The 16,428-nt window shown below is 31.4% G+C and overlaps 1 protein-coding gene across 13 annotated transcripts in view; it reads right to left on the bottom strand.

The window, feature by feature from the left end:
• Positions 1-16,428, bottom strand: part of EPHA5 (EPH receptor A5) — a 338,986-nt gene that overhangs the window by 47,057 nt on the left and 275,501 nt on the right. For all 13 annotated transcript variants that reach the window (XM_074324488.1, XM_019748170.2, XM_019748164.2 and 10 more), the window contains 3 exons: positions 7,310-7,377; positions 5,859-5,984; positions 4,776-4,961 (listed from right to left, as the gene is read on the bottom strand). In XM_074324488.1, the coding sequence (XP_074180589.1) occupies positions 4,776-4,961; positions 5,859-5,984; positions 7,310-7,377 (380 nt within the window). The remainder of the gene's footprint in view (positions 1-4,775; positions 4,962-5,858; positions 5,985-7,309; positions 7,378-16,428) is intronic.

Genomic DNA, 16,428 nt, shown 5'->3' with positions numbered 1-16,428 from the left:
TCTCCCAAGAAGACATACAAACGGCCAACAGATATATGAAAAAAATGCTCAATTTCACTAGCTATTAGAGAAAAGCAAATCAAAACCACAATGAGATACCACCTCACACCTGTTAGAATGGCTATCATCAACAAGACAAATAGTAACAGGTGTTGGAGAGGCTGTGGAGAAAAACAAACCCTCATACACTGTTGGTGTGAATGTAGATTGGTGCAGCCACTATAAAAGACAGTGTGGGGGTTCCTCAAAAAATTAAGAATAGAATTACCATATGATCCAGCAATCCTTCTCCTAGGTATATACCCAAAAATATCTGAAAACACTTATCTGTAAAGATATATGTGCTCTGATGTTCACTGCAGCATTATTTATGGTGGCCAAGACATGGAAACAACCGAAGTTACCCTTGATAGATGATTGAATAAATAAAGATGTGGTACATATTCACAATGGAAAACTACTGGGCCATATGAAAAGATGAAACCCTGCCATTTGTGACACCATGGATGGATTTTGAGATTATTATGCTAAGCGAAATATGTCAGACGGAAAAAGTCAAGAGCCATATATGATTTCACTCATATGTGGGACATAAAACTGAAAGCAACAAAGAAACAAGGCAAACAAAGAAACAAAAACTCATAGACTTAGACAACAGTTTAGTGATTACCAGAGGGTAAGAGGGTAGGGGGCATGATGAAATAGGGTAAAGGGAATCAAATATATGGTGATGGAAGGAGAATTGACTCTGGATGGAAAACACATAATGTGATAGATGATGTATTATAGAATTATACACTTGAAACCTATATAATTTTACTAAACCGTGTCACCCCCAATAAATTTAATAAAAAAGTACGAAAAAAGAAATAATCTCATAAAAACAGAAGAAAATGGTATTCCAGAAAAGAAATATAATTATAAATAATTCTAAGAGTTAACAGAAATATACCTGTACTCAATTATGAGAATAATTTCCATGGATAAAAAATATATATATCTTAAAGAATTATGTAAAAATTATAATGTTTTTCTTTTAATTTCATTTCTAAATTGCTTTGCATAGTAAAAGCTGGCACTGTGCATATCACTTTAAAGCATCTTGCATTGCCAATGAGTCAATTAAGTCAGGACCTGTGGGTATTTATCTCATTTGTCATGAAGCCTCTCTAGAATATACTCATGTATCTATTTATGACATGTCCTGTTTTACAACAAATCACAGAAGGAATTTGAATGAGGGCTCATGTTTGTAGGTACATAGGGCAGTGATACAGCAAAGATGAAGTTTCATGATGGCACCCATCCTTAGGAGTGCTACTTCGGACTCCCTACCTCAATTTCAATCAGAAAAAAAAATCATAAGATTTAGTTGCACTTATGTCTCATTATCTGTTTGCTGCAGGTTGAAAATAATTGCTGAATAAATTAGCATCAGATCAGAGAGTATGAAATTAAGGGCACAAATAAAGTGAGTTGCAACATGGTAAATTTAAAAAAACAAGTTTAAGACTTCCTAAGCTGAACATCAAGAGCCACATTTATTAAGGGGAAATACAGTTTCAATTCACATAGAACAGCAACAAAAAAAGACGAGAAATATTGAAAATATTTAAATTTTGCTTTACTTATAGGTGTAGCCTCATGGCAGCAACATCAAATAGAATATTTGGGTAGGAGATTGGACATTTAAAAACTGTATTCCCCACCATAGTACCATTTTTTGGACTAGAATTCACAGAATTTAGATATTGTTTGTTGATATTGACACTTGCTTCTATAAACAAAGTTTTCACATGCATATAAATTATGTGGCAAATTCAGTTGTCTTAATCTGAGAAGTTTAGTTCTCTTAATTTAGCTCAGTCATATCCCATGCACATGAACAAGTTGTATAGTATATTAGGGGTCTATAAAAGAAGATGAATATTAGCTCTAATACATTTTGGATATTGTCCACTAATATTTGATACGTTCACTTAAACAGATGGAAATAAATACACATTCACTATTGCTCACATTGAGGTTCAAAGTGTTTAAGTGAGGTGACTGGATTGGCTTGGATTTAGGTACAATAGGTTTCCATAAATATTTGGGACATGATCTATGATTTCAGGGAGCAGGCTTTTTAAAGCTAGGAAGTTAAAATATACATGCACAAGAAGCAAAATTAAATGGAAAATTTGAATAAGAGTTTAGGACAAATGAAGCAATATTATAGACTGTTGCAAAAATCCTTACATAGGCAAACTTTTCAAAAGAAGAAAACATTCCTTCAGGGTGATGGGATTATGGATATTTCATGGAGATGATGAAATCTGAATAGGGTTTTGAAGGAATTTAAAAAGCAATGAATATAAGAGTGCCACTTTCAGAGAAAGGCAATGTAGGTAGGGCAAAATATAAGGCACATTAACATGGTCTAAGGAAATGGATATGGAGGAGTTCAGAGCATAGGAAGAGATACAAATGGAAAAGTGATAACTATATATTTATTAAGTAACTAGTTTGTGCCATGCTTAGTCTAAAGTTTATCTATATGTCATCTTTACAACATCACTATGAGAGATTCTTACTCCACATCATTGACGGAGAAACTAATGTTCAGAATGCTAAACTAACTCGTGCAAAATCACATAGCAGTTTACAGTAGAACCAAAATTAAAATCAAATGGCTAGAGTCACCCACAGTCCATGTTCTTGAGGAGTATACAATACTGTCTTCCATAATAATAGTGATCTGACACCATCCTAAACATTACATTAACATTACAGAAGGTGGACTGGCTGCCTATGGAGCTTTACATTTACCCTGGATAGTAGGAAGTCATGGTCAGAATTTATTTTGAGGAAGTTAAATTTAGCATGAAGACATGAAATTTGTCAAATATATTCATGCTATTATTATTATGACTGTCATTAAGAACTATATCTTATATTAGATAATACCATTTCTGCATAGAAAATAATATTATTCAATCATTGTTATTATGATTCTCGTTCCTGTTGTATCTAGCACCATATGCTATCACTGATGTCCTTTCAAGGTCTTTCCTTTGGTAGAATATAGGCTATCAGATAAACTATAGTTAAAATCAAGTTGAAGTTTCATTTTATTGTATCTGTGGCAATCTTCTTCACATCATATTTTTATTCCAAATATTCTTTCCCATTCATTACATGGTCTAATTTTTGTAAAATATTCTTATTTTATTCCTTCCAAAAATATATTTTTTCCTTGCCCCCCATCTGCCTCTCTCTTGTCCCTGTCTCCCATCTTTCTTTAGCAACTTATTTGTTTTGACAAGACCTCAGGATGTCCTTCTTGCTACAGCAATAGTCTCTTTGAGTTGCTGTAAAAGGGGTAATAATACATGGGCGAGTGATCAGCTAAAGGAAGAAACACATCTAAGGTTTGAAGAAACCCACATGTCTTGAAGGTTATTTTATTTTTATGCTGCATTCTTCTAGGGGCATTACTGGAGTTGTGTATCTCCTTGAGACATGAAGAAAAACAATCTCATAGCAATAAAGACTCATTCTAAAGTTCAGCCAGTCATTAACATGATACTTTTTGCTGTGGTCTTTTTCTCAAACTTGTGAGAGACTTCTGAATTATCATTGTTACCTACTCTGAATGAATCATGAGTTGGGAATTAACTTGTTATATACTAAATAAGTATTTTGTTTCATCTCTTTTGTCTCTATTTATTGTGAATATGTTGTGTTGTTTTGTTTGCCATATTTGAAAGCTAAATGGAGTAAATGGATATCTAACAAATAAATTACTTAGTCGGTTGAGGGTGTTTATTGAATACACATTGTTAGCATGCGTATTTGGCATATATAATTTAAAACTTGATTAATAGGGACTAAAAGTTGAACAAACGCTTAAAAGTCTAAAAAATGTCCCTTGCCACAGATGTCAGATAACTTAGTAAATGATATGTAGGGTATGAAGGATGAAGGAAGGAATAAAACTACACATCAATGGCAAAGAAAAAAATAGGTTAAAAGAAAATAAAGGCCTCAATTATGTGCCACATAAATATTTTATTGGATGACTGAAAAATTATTTGAAATCCTTATATTGGGAAGCTCACCACATAACTACATTTACAAGATACTAACACAATTTTAAAATAAATGTGAAATTCTAGATATTTCTGAGTAAAAAACATATTTGCTTCAACAAAATAGTCTCAAGGAACTTTCAAAGTCTGCTGAAGTTGTTGCTTTCCCTAGACCTATTAAAATATCTTAATGAAAACAATGAATAAAAGAAATACATTTGGCTGTTAAAGAACTACTTAACAGGTTCTGAAAAAGGTAGGGCATCTATGGTTGCACTAATCCTATTAAATGTTAAACTTCAATGCCTCAATCAAAACTTTAAAGCTAATATTTCATTAGGATAAACAGTAAAGAGAAATAAAATATTTGATACCTTTTTTATAGGAGAAATAAAATATTTGATACCTTTACTGCTTCTTTTCTCTGGATACATTTTTTCTGGCATTGAATTAATAGTAAATGAGTTAATACTACATAAATTTTGGAAAAAAGAAATTCAGGTTCACTGAAGATCAGTTCTGACAAGATCTACTGAAATACAGGATTGTAAAATAAAATAAAACAAAGGATGGTTATTAATTAATATTAGAGAAATAATAAAATTACTATGGCTGCACCCTGGAATGAATAAAAACCTAATAGGAAAAACCCAGACATTCATGATATATATACACATACGCATAATTTGCCATTGTACTTACTTTTGGTCACAACACCTTCTAAGTGAATGATGTTAGGATGATCAAACTGTCCCATGATACTTGCTTCACCCAGGAAATCTCTACGTTGCTTTTCACTATAGCCTACTTTAAGGGTTTTGATCGCCACAGGTATTTCTCTTTTTCCTGGAAGTTTCAAACGTCCACTACAAACTTCTCCAAATTCACCTGATGACAAGGATGGAAAAAATGCACAAATATTTGAAACACTTACTTTAATAATACTCTAAAGCACACTTAGAATATTAATGTTTAGATGAAATAGAGTTAAAAGGGGAGTCCAAACTTCATTATCAATGTTAAGAGAAATAAATGGTACACTGGAAAAAATCATCTACAAGTGATAATAACACACTTCATCCATTTCACCTACAACAGACCTTAATGGAAATGTTACAAAGAAATTAAAAGCAACTGACTTAAATGATTTCCTTCTTCTTTCTCTTTCTCCTCTAGTAGTGCCACAAATGAGAAAAGGAGAAAAGGTTATAGCAGGACAAAAAGGAAACAACTGTAAGGAAGAGATGATTCATAAATACAGAAGGTACCAAAAAATGTATACATATTTTAAAAAAAGGAAAAAAAAACTATTAAATTGTAATACTCAATATATACTGATAACAAAAGATGAATACAAGTCACATTGACTTCTGCAATTACAAAAGGTGCTCAAAGTGGTTACCATCAGTGTCCAGACACTTCTGATTATGGTGAACTACTGCTTGAGCAACGTTGACTGAAGTGTCCACTTGTACACATTTTTTGGCACCCCCTGAAGAATAACTGGGTGCTTGAATTACGTATATATAGTAATAAACAGTAGATGGTGAAACACTATGCTTAAATTATACATTTTTGCTGCTTTTTTATTTCATAAACTAGACATCTGTTGGTTGAAGTATGAGCTACACAGAAGGTAGCATTAAAGTATGATCAATTATACTCTACTTTGAATGTGAGTCCTGTTACAAAAGATTCAAAACATTCTGTGTTAGATCAGGACATTGACATGACATTCTATAATTAAACACCAGGTAAAAATCTGAGTAAAACACACTGTGGTACCTGCTCCAATAACTCTTTCGATGGTGATGCATGAAGCTTCTATCTCTTTGGCAAATTCATGGACAGCTTGATTGGGATCCTCATACGTATGTGGATCAATGTAAGTTCTTATTCCTGGCAGTTTAACTGTAAAAATAAATTGGCATTAGAATAGAAATGCTTGTGATGGATGAGTGAAATTATAAACATTATTAACATGCAACAGTGGCTTAAATCCCTAATTCCTAGAAGTGGATGAGCTGCAAGGACAGACCCTCTCCTGAGTTATAGGAGTCATTTGTTCAGCTATCTCATTTTTATAATTTTACAAATCTGTGTGGTTGGCATGTAAAAAAAAAAAGCATATGTGCTGACTCAAAAAAAAAAAAAAGTAAATACATTTTTCAAACTAACGTTCAGAGAGTCAGTCTCTGAGGAAAACTAAGACAGTTTTGTTTACTAAATTGGCCGATGAAATGCCAGTGATTTATTTGTTGGTTTATTAGTCTGTGTCTCACCTAAATTGCCATCAGAGATGATTAATTTTTATTTTACAAAAAATAATTTAAAATAACTTTTCTGGTCCAATAAGACTGACATAGAAGTCAAAAGCAAAGAAGAATTTCTACTTCAATTCTACCTGTTACTATTGGCCTTAAGCAAGACTTTTATATTCTATTACTCTCAGTTTCATCACATTTAAAAGTTACTGGTATTATCCTCACAGTGTTTTTTGAGTATAAATAACATTAAATAAGCTAAGACTATGAAAAAAGGACTCAGCACTTACAGCGTGAATTACCGTTTTAATGATTTTGACTTTTATGGTCATGGTGGAGTGACAAAAACAAAAGAAACTCTTTTTGTCATTTACTTTTCAACAACAACTCACACTGTACTGTTAATGACAAAATAAACACATTAAAATAACATTAATTAGCACTCATTAGGCTAATTTTTAAAGCTCATTATTAAAACTTGATTTTCTGCATTTCTTAAAAGTGTAGTCTTTATTAAGTCATTTGAACCAAGCTTGCTGCTACAAGATCTGCTGAGGGCAATTCCTGGTATAAATGCTAGAAAAAGAACAAAAAAAAATACTGAGAAATTTCATTCCTGTAATCTGGTGGTGTTATTTAAAGACAGATTTCTACTGAGTGTTGCTAGGAATTAGAATTGTCCTGGAAGTTTGATATGAAATATAATAACTTTTTATATTAAGCAAAAAGGTTTTATTTTAATGAATACAATGAAAGTATGCTTTAAAGAATTGAATAAACCGTCTCACTGTTGCCTAGTGTCAGCTGGCAATGCCCTAAGCCTATATGCTTTACAGGACTGTAACAAAACACTTGACATTTTTTTAGCATCATATTTTTAGTCAGTTATTACAAATATCACCTGAAAATAAACCAAAATAACAAAAAGTCTCCTCTACTTTGCTATTGTTTGAGTTGTTACAATTTGCTTACTGTGCCCATTATGAAAATGCATCTTTTCCTCTTCTGGATCTTGTTTGGCTTTGCTGTAACCACACCGCCTGGAACAGAGTAAGTTGCAGTTAATCACATCTCCAAGTGGTGACTCACATCAAGTCCAGAAACATGTGATCTAATTGAAATGAATGCAACCCTAATTAATTTTCACACTAGTTATGTGAAGTAACAGCAATACTCTTTTTTGATGTGTCATATTTCTCTTGCCAATATCCCACTCTCATCCATATTTCACTGAGAAGTCTGAAGCCATCCAAACACATGTTTTAACTTCTCTTCACCATTATCATACACCATACAATTTTCAGTTCATTTTCTCTTTTACTTTATTAATTTTTTTTTGCCAGCTCAGAGGCCACTGCCTCTTCCAGAATGAACTCCCAAAATGTCTCTGATCCAATACTCTCTCCCCTTCAGCATCTTACTCTATCATTTGGTTTTATTCTTTTCTCTTGTTTTGTAGTGTTTAGTTGCTCCATTGGCTCTTTTCCGCTCACATCCAATCAGATCACTATCAAATTCCCCACAATCTGGATTCTCTTACAGCTCCACTCACCAAATCTTAGTCATGTTTTTCTCAACTACTTCCTAACTTTCAAGTCCTTGCAAACTGCTCCTATTATAAAATCTGTCTTTCTAAAGTTCACTAACAACATGTTCACCTCTAAATCCAATGTTTTTTGTTGATGTTGTGATTTTTTTTGTTTCAAATCATTCATGATGGACTGGAAACTTTATTTTTTGATCCTTTTTTCTGCTTTCTTCATTTATATGGACATGTCCATAGGTCCTCTGCATGAACTATTTTGGTTCTCTATTGTTACCCATCCATTTTCATCAATTTAATTAATATCCTCAAATACTTTACCTAATAGCTTTCGTTTAATTGTTTTGGAAGTTATACTCTTATTTCTGATATATATATATATATTAATAGGGATATTCACTGGCATTCAAACTCAATAGATCGGAAAAATGAATCAGTATAGTTCTCTTTATTTTCAGTCTTGATCTACCACCTTCTTTTCCTTTTAATAACACTGCCGTGGTCTTGGTCCCTTGAGATCAAAGCCCTATTCTTGCATACCTCACAACAAATTAGTTGCCAAATCCCAAACTACATGCAACACAAATGACTTATGATCCATCTCTTCCTTTTCATTAGCTCTATTTCTTCTCCAGTTAAGACCTTGTTATTATTATTTTTTATTATTTATTTTATTTATTTTTATTAGTTTCAGGTGTACAAAACAATGTACTTATATGTGGAATCTAGAGAATAGAATGAGAAAACTAATCAGAAACAGTCTCAGGGATATAAAGACCTTGTTATTTCTCAGTTGGATTATTAGAGTGCCTCTCAACTGATACTTCTACATTCTATAAGGAAGGGTTGCCCTAAAGTATAATAGACGTGACCTTGACAAATTACTGTAAATCTATTACTTTTCTATTAGCTGTCTCTGGCAAAATCTTCAATAAAATAATAAGATAGATTCCTAAGTGTAGCCCTAATGTACATTTCATAGGTCATCTCCAACTGTCATCTTTAATTATACTAAACTTTATCCTCAGGTCTCCAAAATATTAGGTTGGTGCAAAAGTAATTGCGGTTTAAAAGGTTAAAAATTGCAAAAAGTACAATTGCTTTTGCACCAACTCATATTTTTCCATGCTTCCATGTATTTGCATATACTGGTTCCTGAATTTTGTATGTTCTTCCTAACAATTTCCATTTATCAAAATCTAGTTCAAATTTTGCATTCATTTTTTTCCTGATACCTCAACTTAATGCATCCTTTCTGCCTCTGAACCAATAGCTTTCTGTACCCCTCTCACAGTGTGATTTCCATTCTGCAATGCAACATAGTCACTTGCGTACACTTTTTGCTCTCTTAATACTTGTCAATTTCTTGAATGGTAGCAACTAGCATTCATCTATAAATTTCTGTAGTGGCCTAGGACCTGGCTCAGAGTTGACACTAAAAATATTTGTCACATTGATGAATGAATACATGAATGAGTAAATGATATTTTGATTGTGTCTAGACAATGACAAGTACGTGAAGAAGTACACTGGTAAATACGAAGTTGATGTGGTATATCATTAACCATATAACATTAAAACAACTAAAATGAAAATATTTAAATTATTTTTAGTGATGTTCTAAGGAAATGAATTTACTATTCATAAGCTCTTATAACAAAATTGAAATTATTAAATACAAAATTTCCATTTATTTCTGTGTAAAGACAATATAGCCAAAATTATAGGTTGATAAAATATTTTCATTAAAAAATTGGTTGAAAACTATGTGACCTAAACAAAATGTCCAAATGACATGTACTAATAAGGACCAGTCAGTCCTCGGTTATCACATTCTCGAATGTTTCTTAAATATATATGTATTTTGGTATAAAAATGAAACCTATTTTATTCTATATCATTTCCTAGTGAATAATTACATACATATTATACAAAATAGATAACACAACCCATCCTTGTGCCATTTTTGAAAAAAAAATCTCCATTTCTTTTCTTACAGAACTGGCAGTTTATTAATAAATATAGCTAGCAAAATTTGAGTAAACTTGAAGTAATAAACCTAATATATACAGTGTTCTTGGGTGAGAAAAAATACACAATGGGGATCTAGTGGCTTTTCAAGTTTTATTCATAACACTTAGATGTATTTGTCATTTAAGAGCCCTTAAGACATCTTCAGTCACTTAACCACAGAAAAATGGAGAGAAAAAGCAAATAAAATTATACTGCAATTATATTTGTTCTATTCAAGATAACATTTAAGTTATTTTAATACATTGTTCATAATTTTTCTATATATTGCATCGTTCTTTCTTATTTTAATGTATGTGCTGCTAGAGAGAAGTTACTGATATTTTTATTTTACCAATATTCAAAATACAATTGTGAAGTCATCCTGAGATTTATGTTATTTAAATAATATTGACCAAAAAAACATTCCAAAGGGCATTCTAAAGAGTTCTAAAAAGCTTACAAATTCTTGCAGTCTACATTAGAATCTAAACATCCAGTTCACCTTCAATTCTTTTACCTTCAAAAATAAATTAAGCTTTGTAACTTGTTTCTCAGATAGTCCTTATCATTAAATAAGCCTCATAGATATTTAAATTGCATGCAAATTTATCATATGAAAATGGAAATGAAACTTTGGATCTCATCTTAACAATGATTTGGGAATACCTTGGTGAGGACCGGTTAACATTTTAATACCTAGGGTGAGAACCTGGAGGGCAGTAAAAAGGAGTTATTTTTAACTATGGGCATCTCTGGAGCCCTATAACATATACTGCTGCATGTCACATTAACATATAAAATTAAGTTCTGGACCCTCTTTTCCCCCCAAAGCATTATTAAAACAAGCCTCAACAAGATAAGGTGAGTAAAAGTGCAGCTGGCAGAGACTGGCACTCAAGCAGTGGTTCAGCTTCGCTAACAAAGCATTATGGGAAGCCTGCTTGTTCAGAATCATCTTCTGTACCTTCTTCCAATGCATGATTTTAACCTATCAAACAGTCAATAAACATGCCATTCTGTATATAAATTACACCTCATACCTTCTAGAATCATTTTTTTCTTTCTGAATGGAAAATAGTGTCTTCATTTTGCTTCAGATCACAATTTTAATGAGCTTTGATATCACTGTACTAAAAATATCTGTAGTGTTTATAATTAGAGAAATCATCTCCTGGTCATTTATACTCATTTTATTCTAGAAAACAATGTTTCATTTTTAGTAGTAGATGTGAACATGAGAAATCACATTATATATGGGCATAATTCATATTCATTAATATTTACTAAGAAGTCCTAGAGAGATGCTCTCTATATAAACATTGCAATGGCTTTATAGGTAATTAAGAAATCAATCTATTCCCTCTCACAGCTATCTTAAGAATTTGGGTAACACATCCTCGATGATATTAATGCTGATCATAAAATCTTGGCGCCAGCTATAAAGTCCTAAATTTGGATATTTGGAATTTCCACAATACATTAAATAGTAAACAATAATATTTATGTATAGATTCATATGCCAGGGAGAAATTTAGTTCTTACATATAAATTAAGGACTTGATAATAAATTAGAGGTATAAATGTCAAGCCCTCCAGAGCACTAAGTGAGGCACAGAATCAGTAATCTACTAAATGACACCCTTATGGCAAATGAGGATAAATGAGTGAATACAACAGCCGGAGGTGATTGTAGATCCTTGCTCTACAACAGCCTCCACAGAATCAGAGGTTCCCATTGCTTTAGCCTACAGAAATACAAACTAAATAAACACTTTTTTCAACTTAATTTGAAATAAGGTGAGAAGGGGTGCGATGGTATAAGGAGTGGTTTTGAATTTTGATTTCTTTAGAGGAGTGAACGTAAGCCATCCCTAGCTGAGAAATGAACCCTTCTATATTGTTCCACTATTTTCCAGATAGAGTCAGAAAGCTTTACTTAGACTTTAAAACAAAAATATTCAAAAGGCAACAAATTGCAGCAAACATTAGAGTAGATCTATTTTGCTTATGAAAAATAAAAGCTCCTTGTAATGTTAGCCTTTCTTCTCCATATCTGTACTCTCTCTTGTTCTGATGTAATAATAACCTCAACACTGCATAATGTTGTATTTAAGAATTTTATTGCTGGAATCTTGAAAAAAATAAGTTAAAACTTTTTGGGAAATAGTTTGACTATTTCACTTCAGGATTCTCTCCAACTGAACAAAGGTAGTTTTAATAAAAAGCTCAGCTAACTCAGTCTCAAAAAATAAAGAAGCATATAAACATTTGTTCATTAATATATCTAATAAATACTGGAATTAGATTAAGTTTTGTTTTATGGGACCACATTCTTTGAAGAATGTGAGTGAACATGCAGTAAATGGGACATTGGATATTTTACTATACTAGTAAGATATTAAGACTTTCATTCATATGTTTTTCATTTGTTTACTTGGGTACTGAGGTTTTGACTTTCTTACCCAGGAAGATAGGTAGAAGTAAGTTACACACACACAAAAAAAATGCAACTAATCTATTATTGTTACTGAAAATTCTCAAATACTTCTCAAAGGAAATGTAGTCACGTTGAAAAATAGAAAGATGAACAATTTCAAATACCTCAAAAATTTCAAATATGAATTATAGATATTTCAATATTGAGTTAAATTTTAATTGACTTAGAATTTTGATATAAAAACACATTTCATAAAGAATGATATGTATGGATTAAGTCTCCTTGTTTTCAACAATTTTGTACTAATGCTAGAATAGGTAATTTTCTATTAATTTTTAAACTATTTCATGGATGTGACAATTGGATATCTCAATTAGAGTATGTCCACTTAATACCTCTTATAGTCTAAGATTCCCAGTGAAAAAGGATTTTGGAGCAGTTTACATATGAAGTCTTTAATTGGAATTTAATATATTTTGCATATATTGCAGGCAAACCTCACATCTGCTGGCCAAGAACACTTTAAATGGGGGTCTAGAATAATTACAAATGGATGAATGACTTTATTTTTTGTATCTTTCCTAGTTCTGTAAAATGAATTACTATTTCCATATAACTCCTCAACAGAAAGCTTGCAAAGATGAATTAAATAATCTCTGTTAAGCATATGTGAAAATTAAAATTCGCTTACTTGAAATTTCAAGAAATTTTCAGTTAAAATAGAGAAAGAAAGATGGTTCATCGAAAAATTAAGATAGTTAATGTTTCAATGTAATTCATGAGACTTTTGATCAGAAAAATGTCTATTTTTTTCTATATAAACATCTCTTCAATATAAGATAGAGTGTATCCCTTGTGTCTCTGATTAAAAATATATTTAAAATTTTTACATTTTATTAATTGTGATTATAATCAATAACATTAAACTCACTATCTTAAACATTTTCAAGTGTGCAGTTCAGTTGTATTAATTATATTCAAATTGTTGTACCACAGATATCTAGAAATTTTTCATCTTGCAAAACTGTAACTCTATTTCCTAAAAATCACAGAATAGGTAAATGAACAAATTAAGAATTTAATATCTCTACTTTCAGAAGAGTGAACTTCATTACCCTTGCCACCTGAACCCCTCAGAAGAAGCAGTAAGTGATATGAAAACACTGAAAAACACAAAAACTTACAAATGAAGAAACTAGTTGGACATCACATGTTTGAATTTAAGAAATGCAAGAAAAAGTTACTTTGGGACTATGGGATATTTCAGACAATTATAACAAATAGTATGCTATAAATATACATCAGTTTCTGTAAGCATAAGCATAAATGAATCTCAAGGGATACATTATACGGTTATTTTTAAATTACACATATTAATATATTATTTACATTAAAAACAATCAAAAACAATCAATTCAACACTGAATGTTTATAAAAATAGATTTTTTTGAGAAGTTAAACAATTATTAGAGTCTCAAGCCAGTTGTAATGGCTAAAAGTCAAAGATCACCTAAAAAAAAAAAAAAAAAAAAACTCTGCTAAAACTGTAGGCAGTCTTGGATATAGGGTGCCTAAAATCTAAGGCATTTGGGTTTCATTCAAAAATATTACAGAAATAGCTTCCATCACTGGATAGATTTCAGTCAAAGCAGGAAAAATATTTGAAATATTAACATTTTGTGCATGTGTACAAATTGCACAAAAGTGGATAACTAGAGTGAAAAAATTTGAGATCAAAGGTGGCAGCATTCAATTACCAATTTCACCTTATAAATGGCACACCATATATTTGAAAAATAATGGAGCAAAGTTTTCTGGTGGGAAATATGACAGAACGAAACTCAAAACTCCAGAGCCTTGCAGGAGATTTAATATAGTTGCATTGCAGAACCAAAAATCTAGATCAATGGTTTTGAAATTATGCTTTTCAGATCCTGAAATTTCCATAAGGTATGTTAAGGTACTTCTAAAAGCCAGTATATTTACAATGGGCAATTTTCATGCAGATGCATTGCATTATATTAAGGTCAAAAGCAACCACACATATATTCATGAGTGGTCTTTCAAGAAATGAAAAACAAGGAGATATCAAAGTGTCAAAATATCTAACAACCTCTACTTCATAATTTTAAATATGTATGTTCACAAATGATGGTGATAAGAATGTTCCTTGGAAATTATTTAATTAGTAATTGACAAATGCTAGTATGATTTTACATACAAAATTAGGTGACAAGATTTCTCAGTATTTTATGGACTCTATTAGGAAAATTATTCTTCTGTCTTCCTTTTCACTATCTAAGGTTGTTTTCTCCTCAATACTTTAAACAAATAGTATCTTTAAAACCTCATAGTGACTTGAAATTATAAAGTGGAAGTTCAGAAAGCACAGCAATGAAAACATCTTCAGCTTCCATTCCTCCCCAGTAATAACCTGGACAACTTTCTTACTAATTTATTTAAGCTCAATTAAAGTTTGTTTCTTTTGCTTTATTGTATTTTGTTTTACTAAGAATGCATAAAAAAATTCTAGCTGTTCCACAAATCTTTCCGCAAAAACTCAGCATTTTATTGGGTACCTCACCATGTCTGTGAGTATATCACGGTTTTTTTTTGTTTGTTTTTTTGTGCACACATAAACACACACACACAAATATACATGCTCACACACAATTGTGAAGGCACACATTGCCTCCACAAGTACTAACATTATTTGAAGAAGATATGGAATATGTTTTTGTCTTAGGTTTCCTGGTGTGCTCTTTGTGAACGCAGTGTTCTGCCTTTCTATTCTTCCTCTTTTCTTTCTTTATTTTATAAAGTTCCTGAAGCCAACTACACTATAGAAAAAAGATCTATGTTAAAAATCAAGAATTTTAAATACAGCTAAAGTCATTCAATACTTTCTAAGTCATGGCTACACATTTATTCATACTCCCATTAAGATATCTTTGAAATTTAGTTCCTGGTAAACTTGGATGTCAATCTTATTTTTTTCCCCAAGATGTAAATTCTGCCTAGTCTACCTCAGTGATGATTTATCTTTTATAACAACTATACTCCAAACTCAAGTAGAATGAGTAATTCAGCAACCATTTTTTCGTGTAATACCATTTATGTTATATTTCAGCTATTGCCAGATTTCAGGGCTTTTTTGTTGTTGTTGTTGTTGTTGGTGATGATTCTTTTTTTCTTTTTTCTTGGTTTTATCATTTAAGTCCCAGGATCATAAAAAATTCCCTAAGTTAAACAAATTTGGAACAAATCTGTACTTTCATAAAACTTCAGCATTTTTTTCAAATATGAAAACTTCATAAGATAGAGAACAAGAAATTTGAATTTAATCAATCTTTGTTCGTTGACTCTCATTCTCAGATCACTGGTATCTAGTACACCACTTCTCACATCTAAGTATGCGTGCACACCCATTCATACAGGTTTTTGAATTAACAAACATTAATTACACCTAGAGAATACAAGTAACTATTTAAAATGCCCCAATAAAACTGTACAATTCTCTAAAATGCATTTCAGAATAGCTTTTCTTGGGGGATTTTGATTATAAATAACAACTCAATACAATAGCACAGGGATTTAGACTGTAATCTAGAAAGAAAATATCTGGGTGTTTCACTTTTTACAAGGTTGCTCAGTGTTGTGTAGGATTCCTTCTAATCTATGAATAGAGTTCTCTGGTCTTATATTCTAGCCTACACTTTATAGCTACAACCCAGATATATATTTAGGATTTGCATTTGTAAATAATTAAGTCTTTCTCATTTGGACACTGATCCCCAAAACATGCGTATTTTTTACTTCACCAGTATCAAATTAAGAATATCACTTTTAATATCTGAAATAATTAAAGCATAAAAATATTAAGTAAACCATTTAAAATAACATGTGGTTATGTTCTTCAATGCCATGTACATCCACAACAATTATGAAAATAGAAGATCCCCAGTAATGTTATGATCATTCCATGGTTCTGGAAGGCAGACAAGGTGATATCACCTTGACAGAAGTAGCATTCTATTTTCATGTATGATATGATTTTAATCTTAATGGAACAAACACATAATTTATTAAATGTAAAAT

Source organism: Rhinolophus sinicus, linkage group LG02 (assembly GCF_036562045.2).
Source record: "Rhinolophus sinicus isolate RSC01 linkage group LG02, ASM3656204v1, whole genome shotgun sequence".
In the NCBI taxonomy this organism is placed as follows: domain Eukaryota; kingdom Metazoa; phylum Chordata; class Mammalia; order Chiroptera; family Rhinolophidae; genus Rhinolophus; species Rhinolophus sinicus.
The sequence above is the reverse complement of the archived record's forward strand: the minus strand, read 5'-3'. Positions and strand labels throughout refer to the sequence as shown.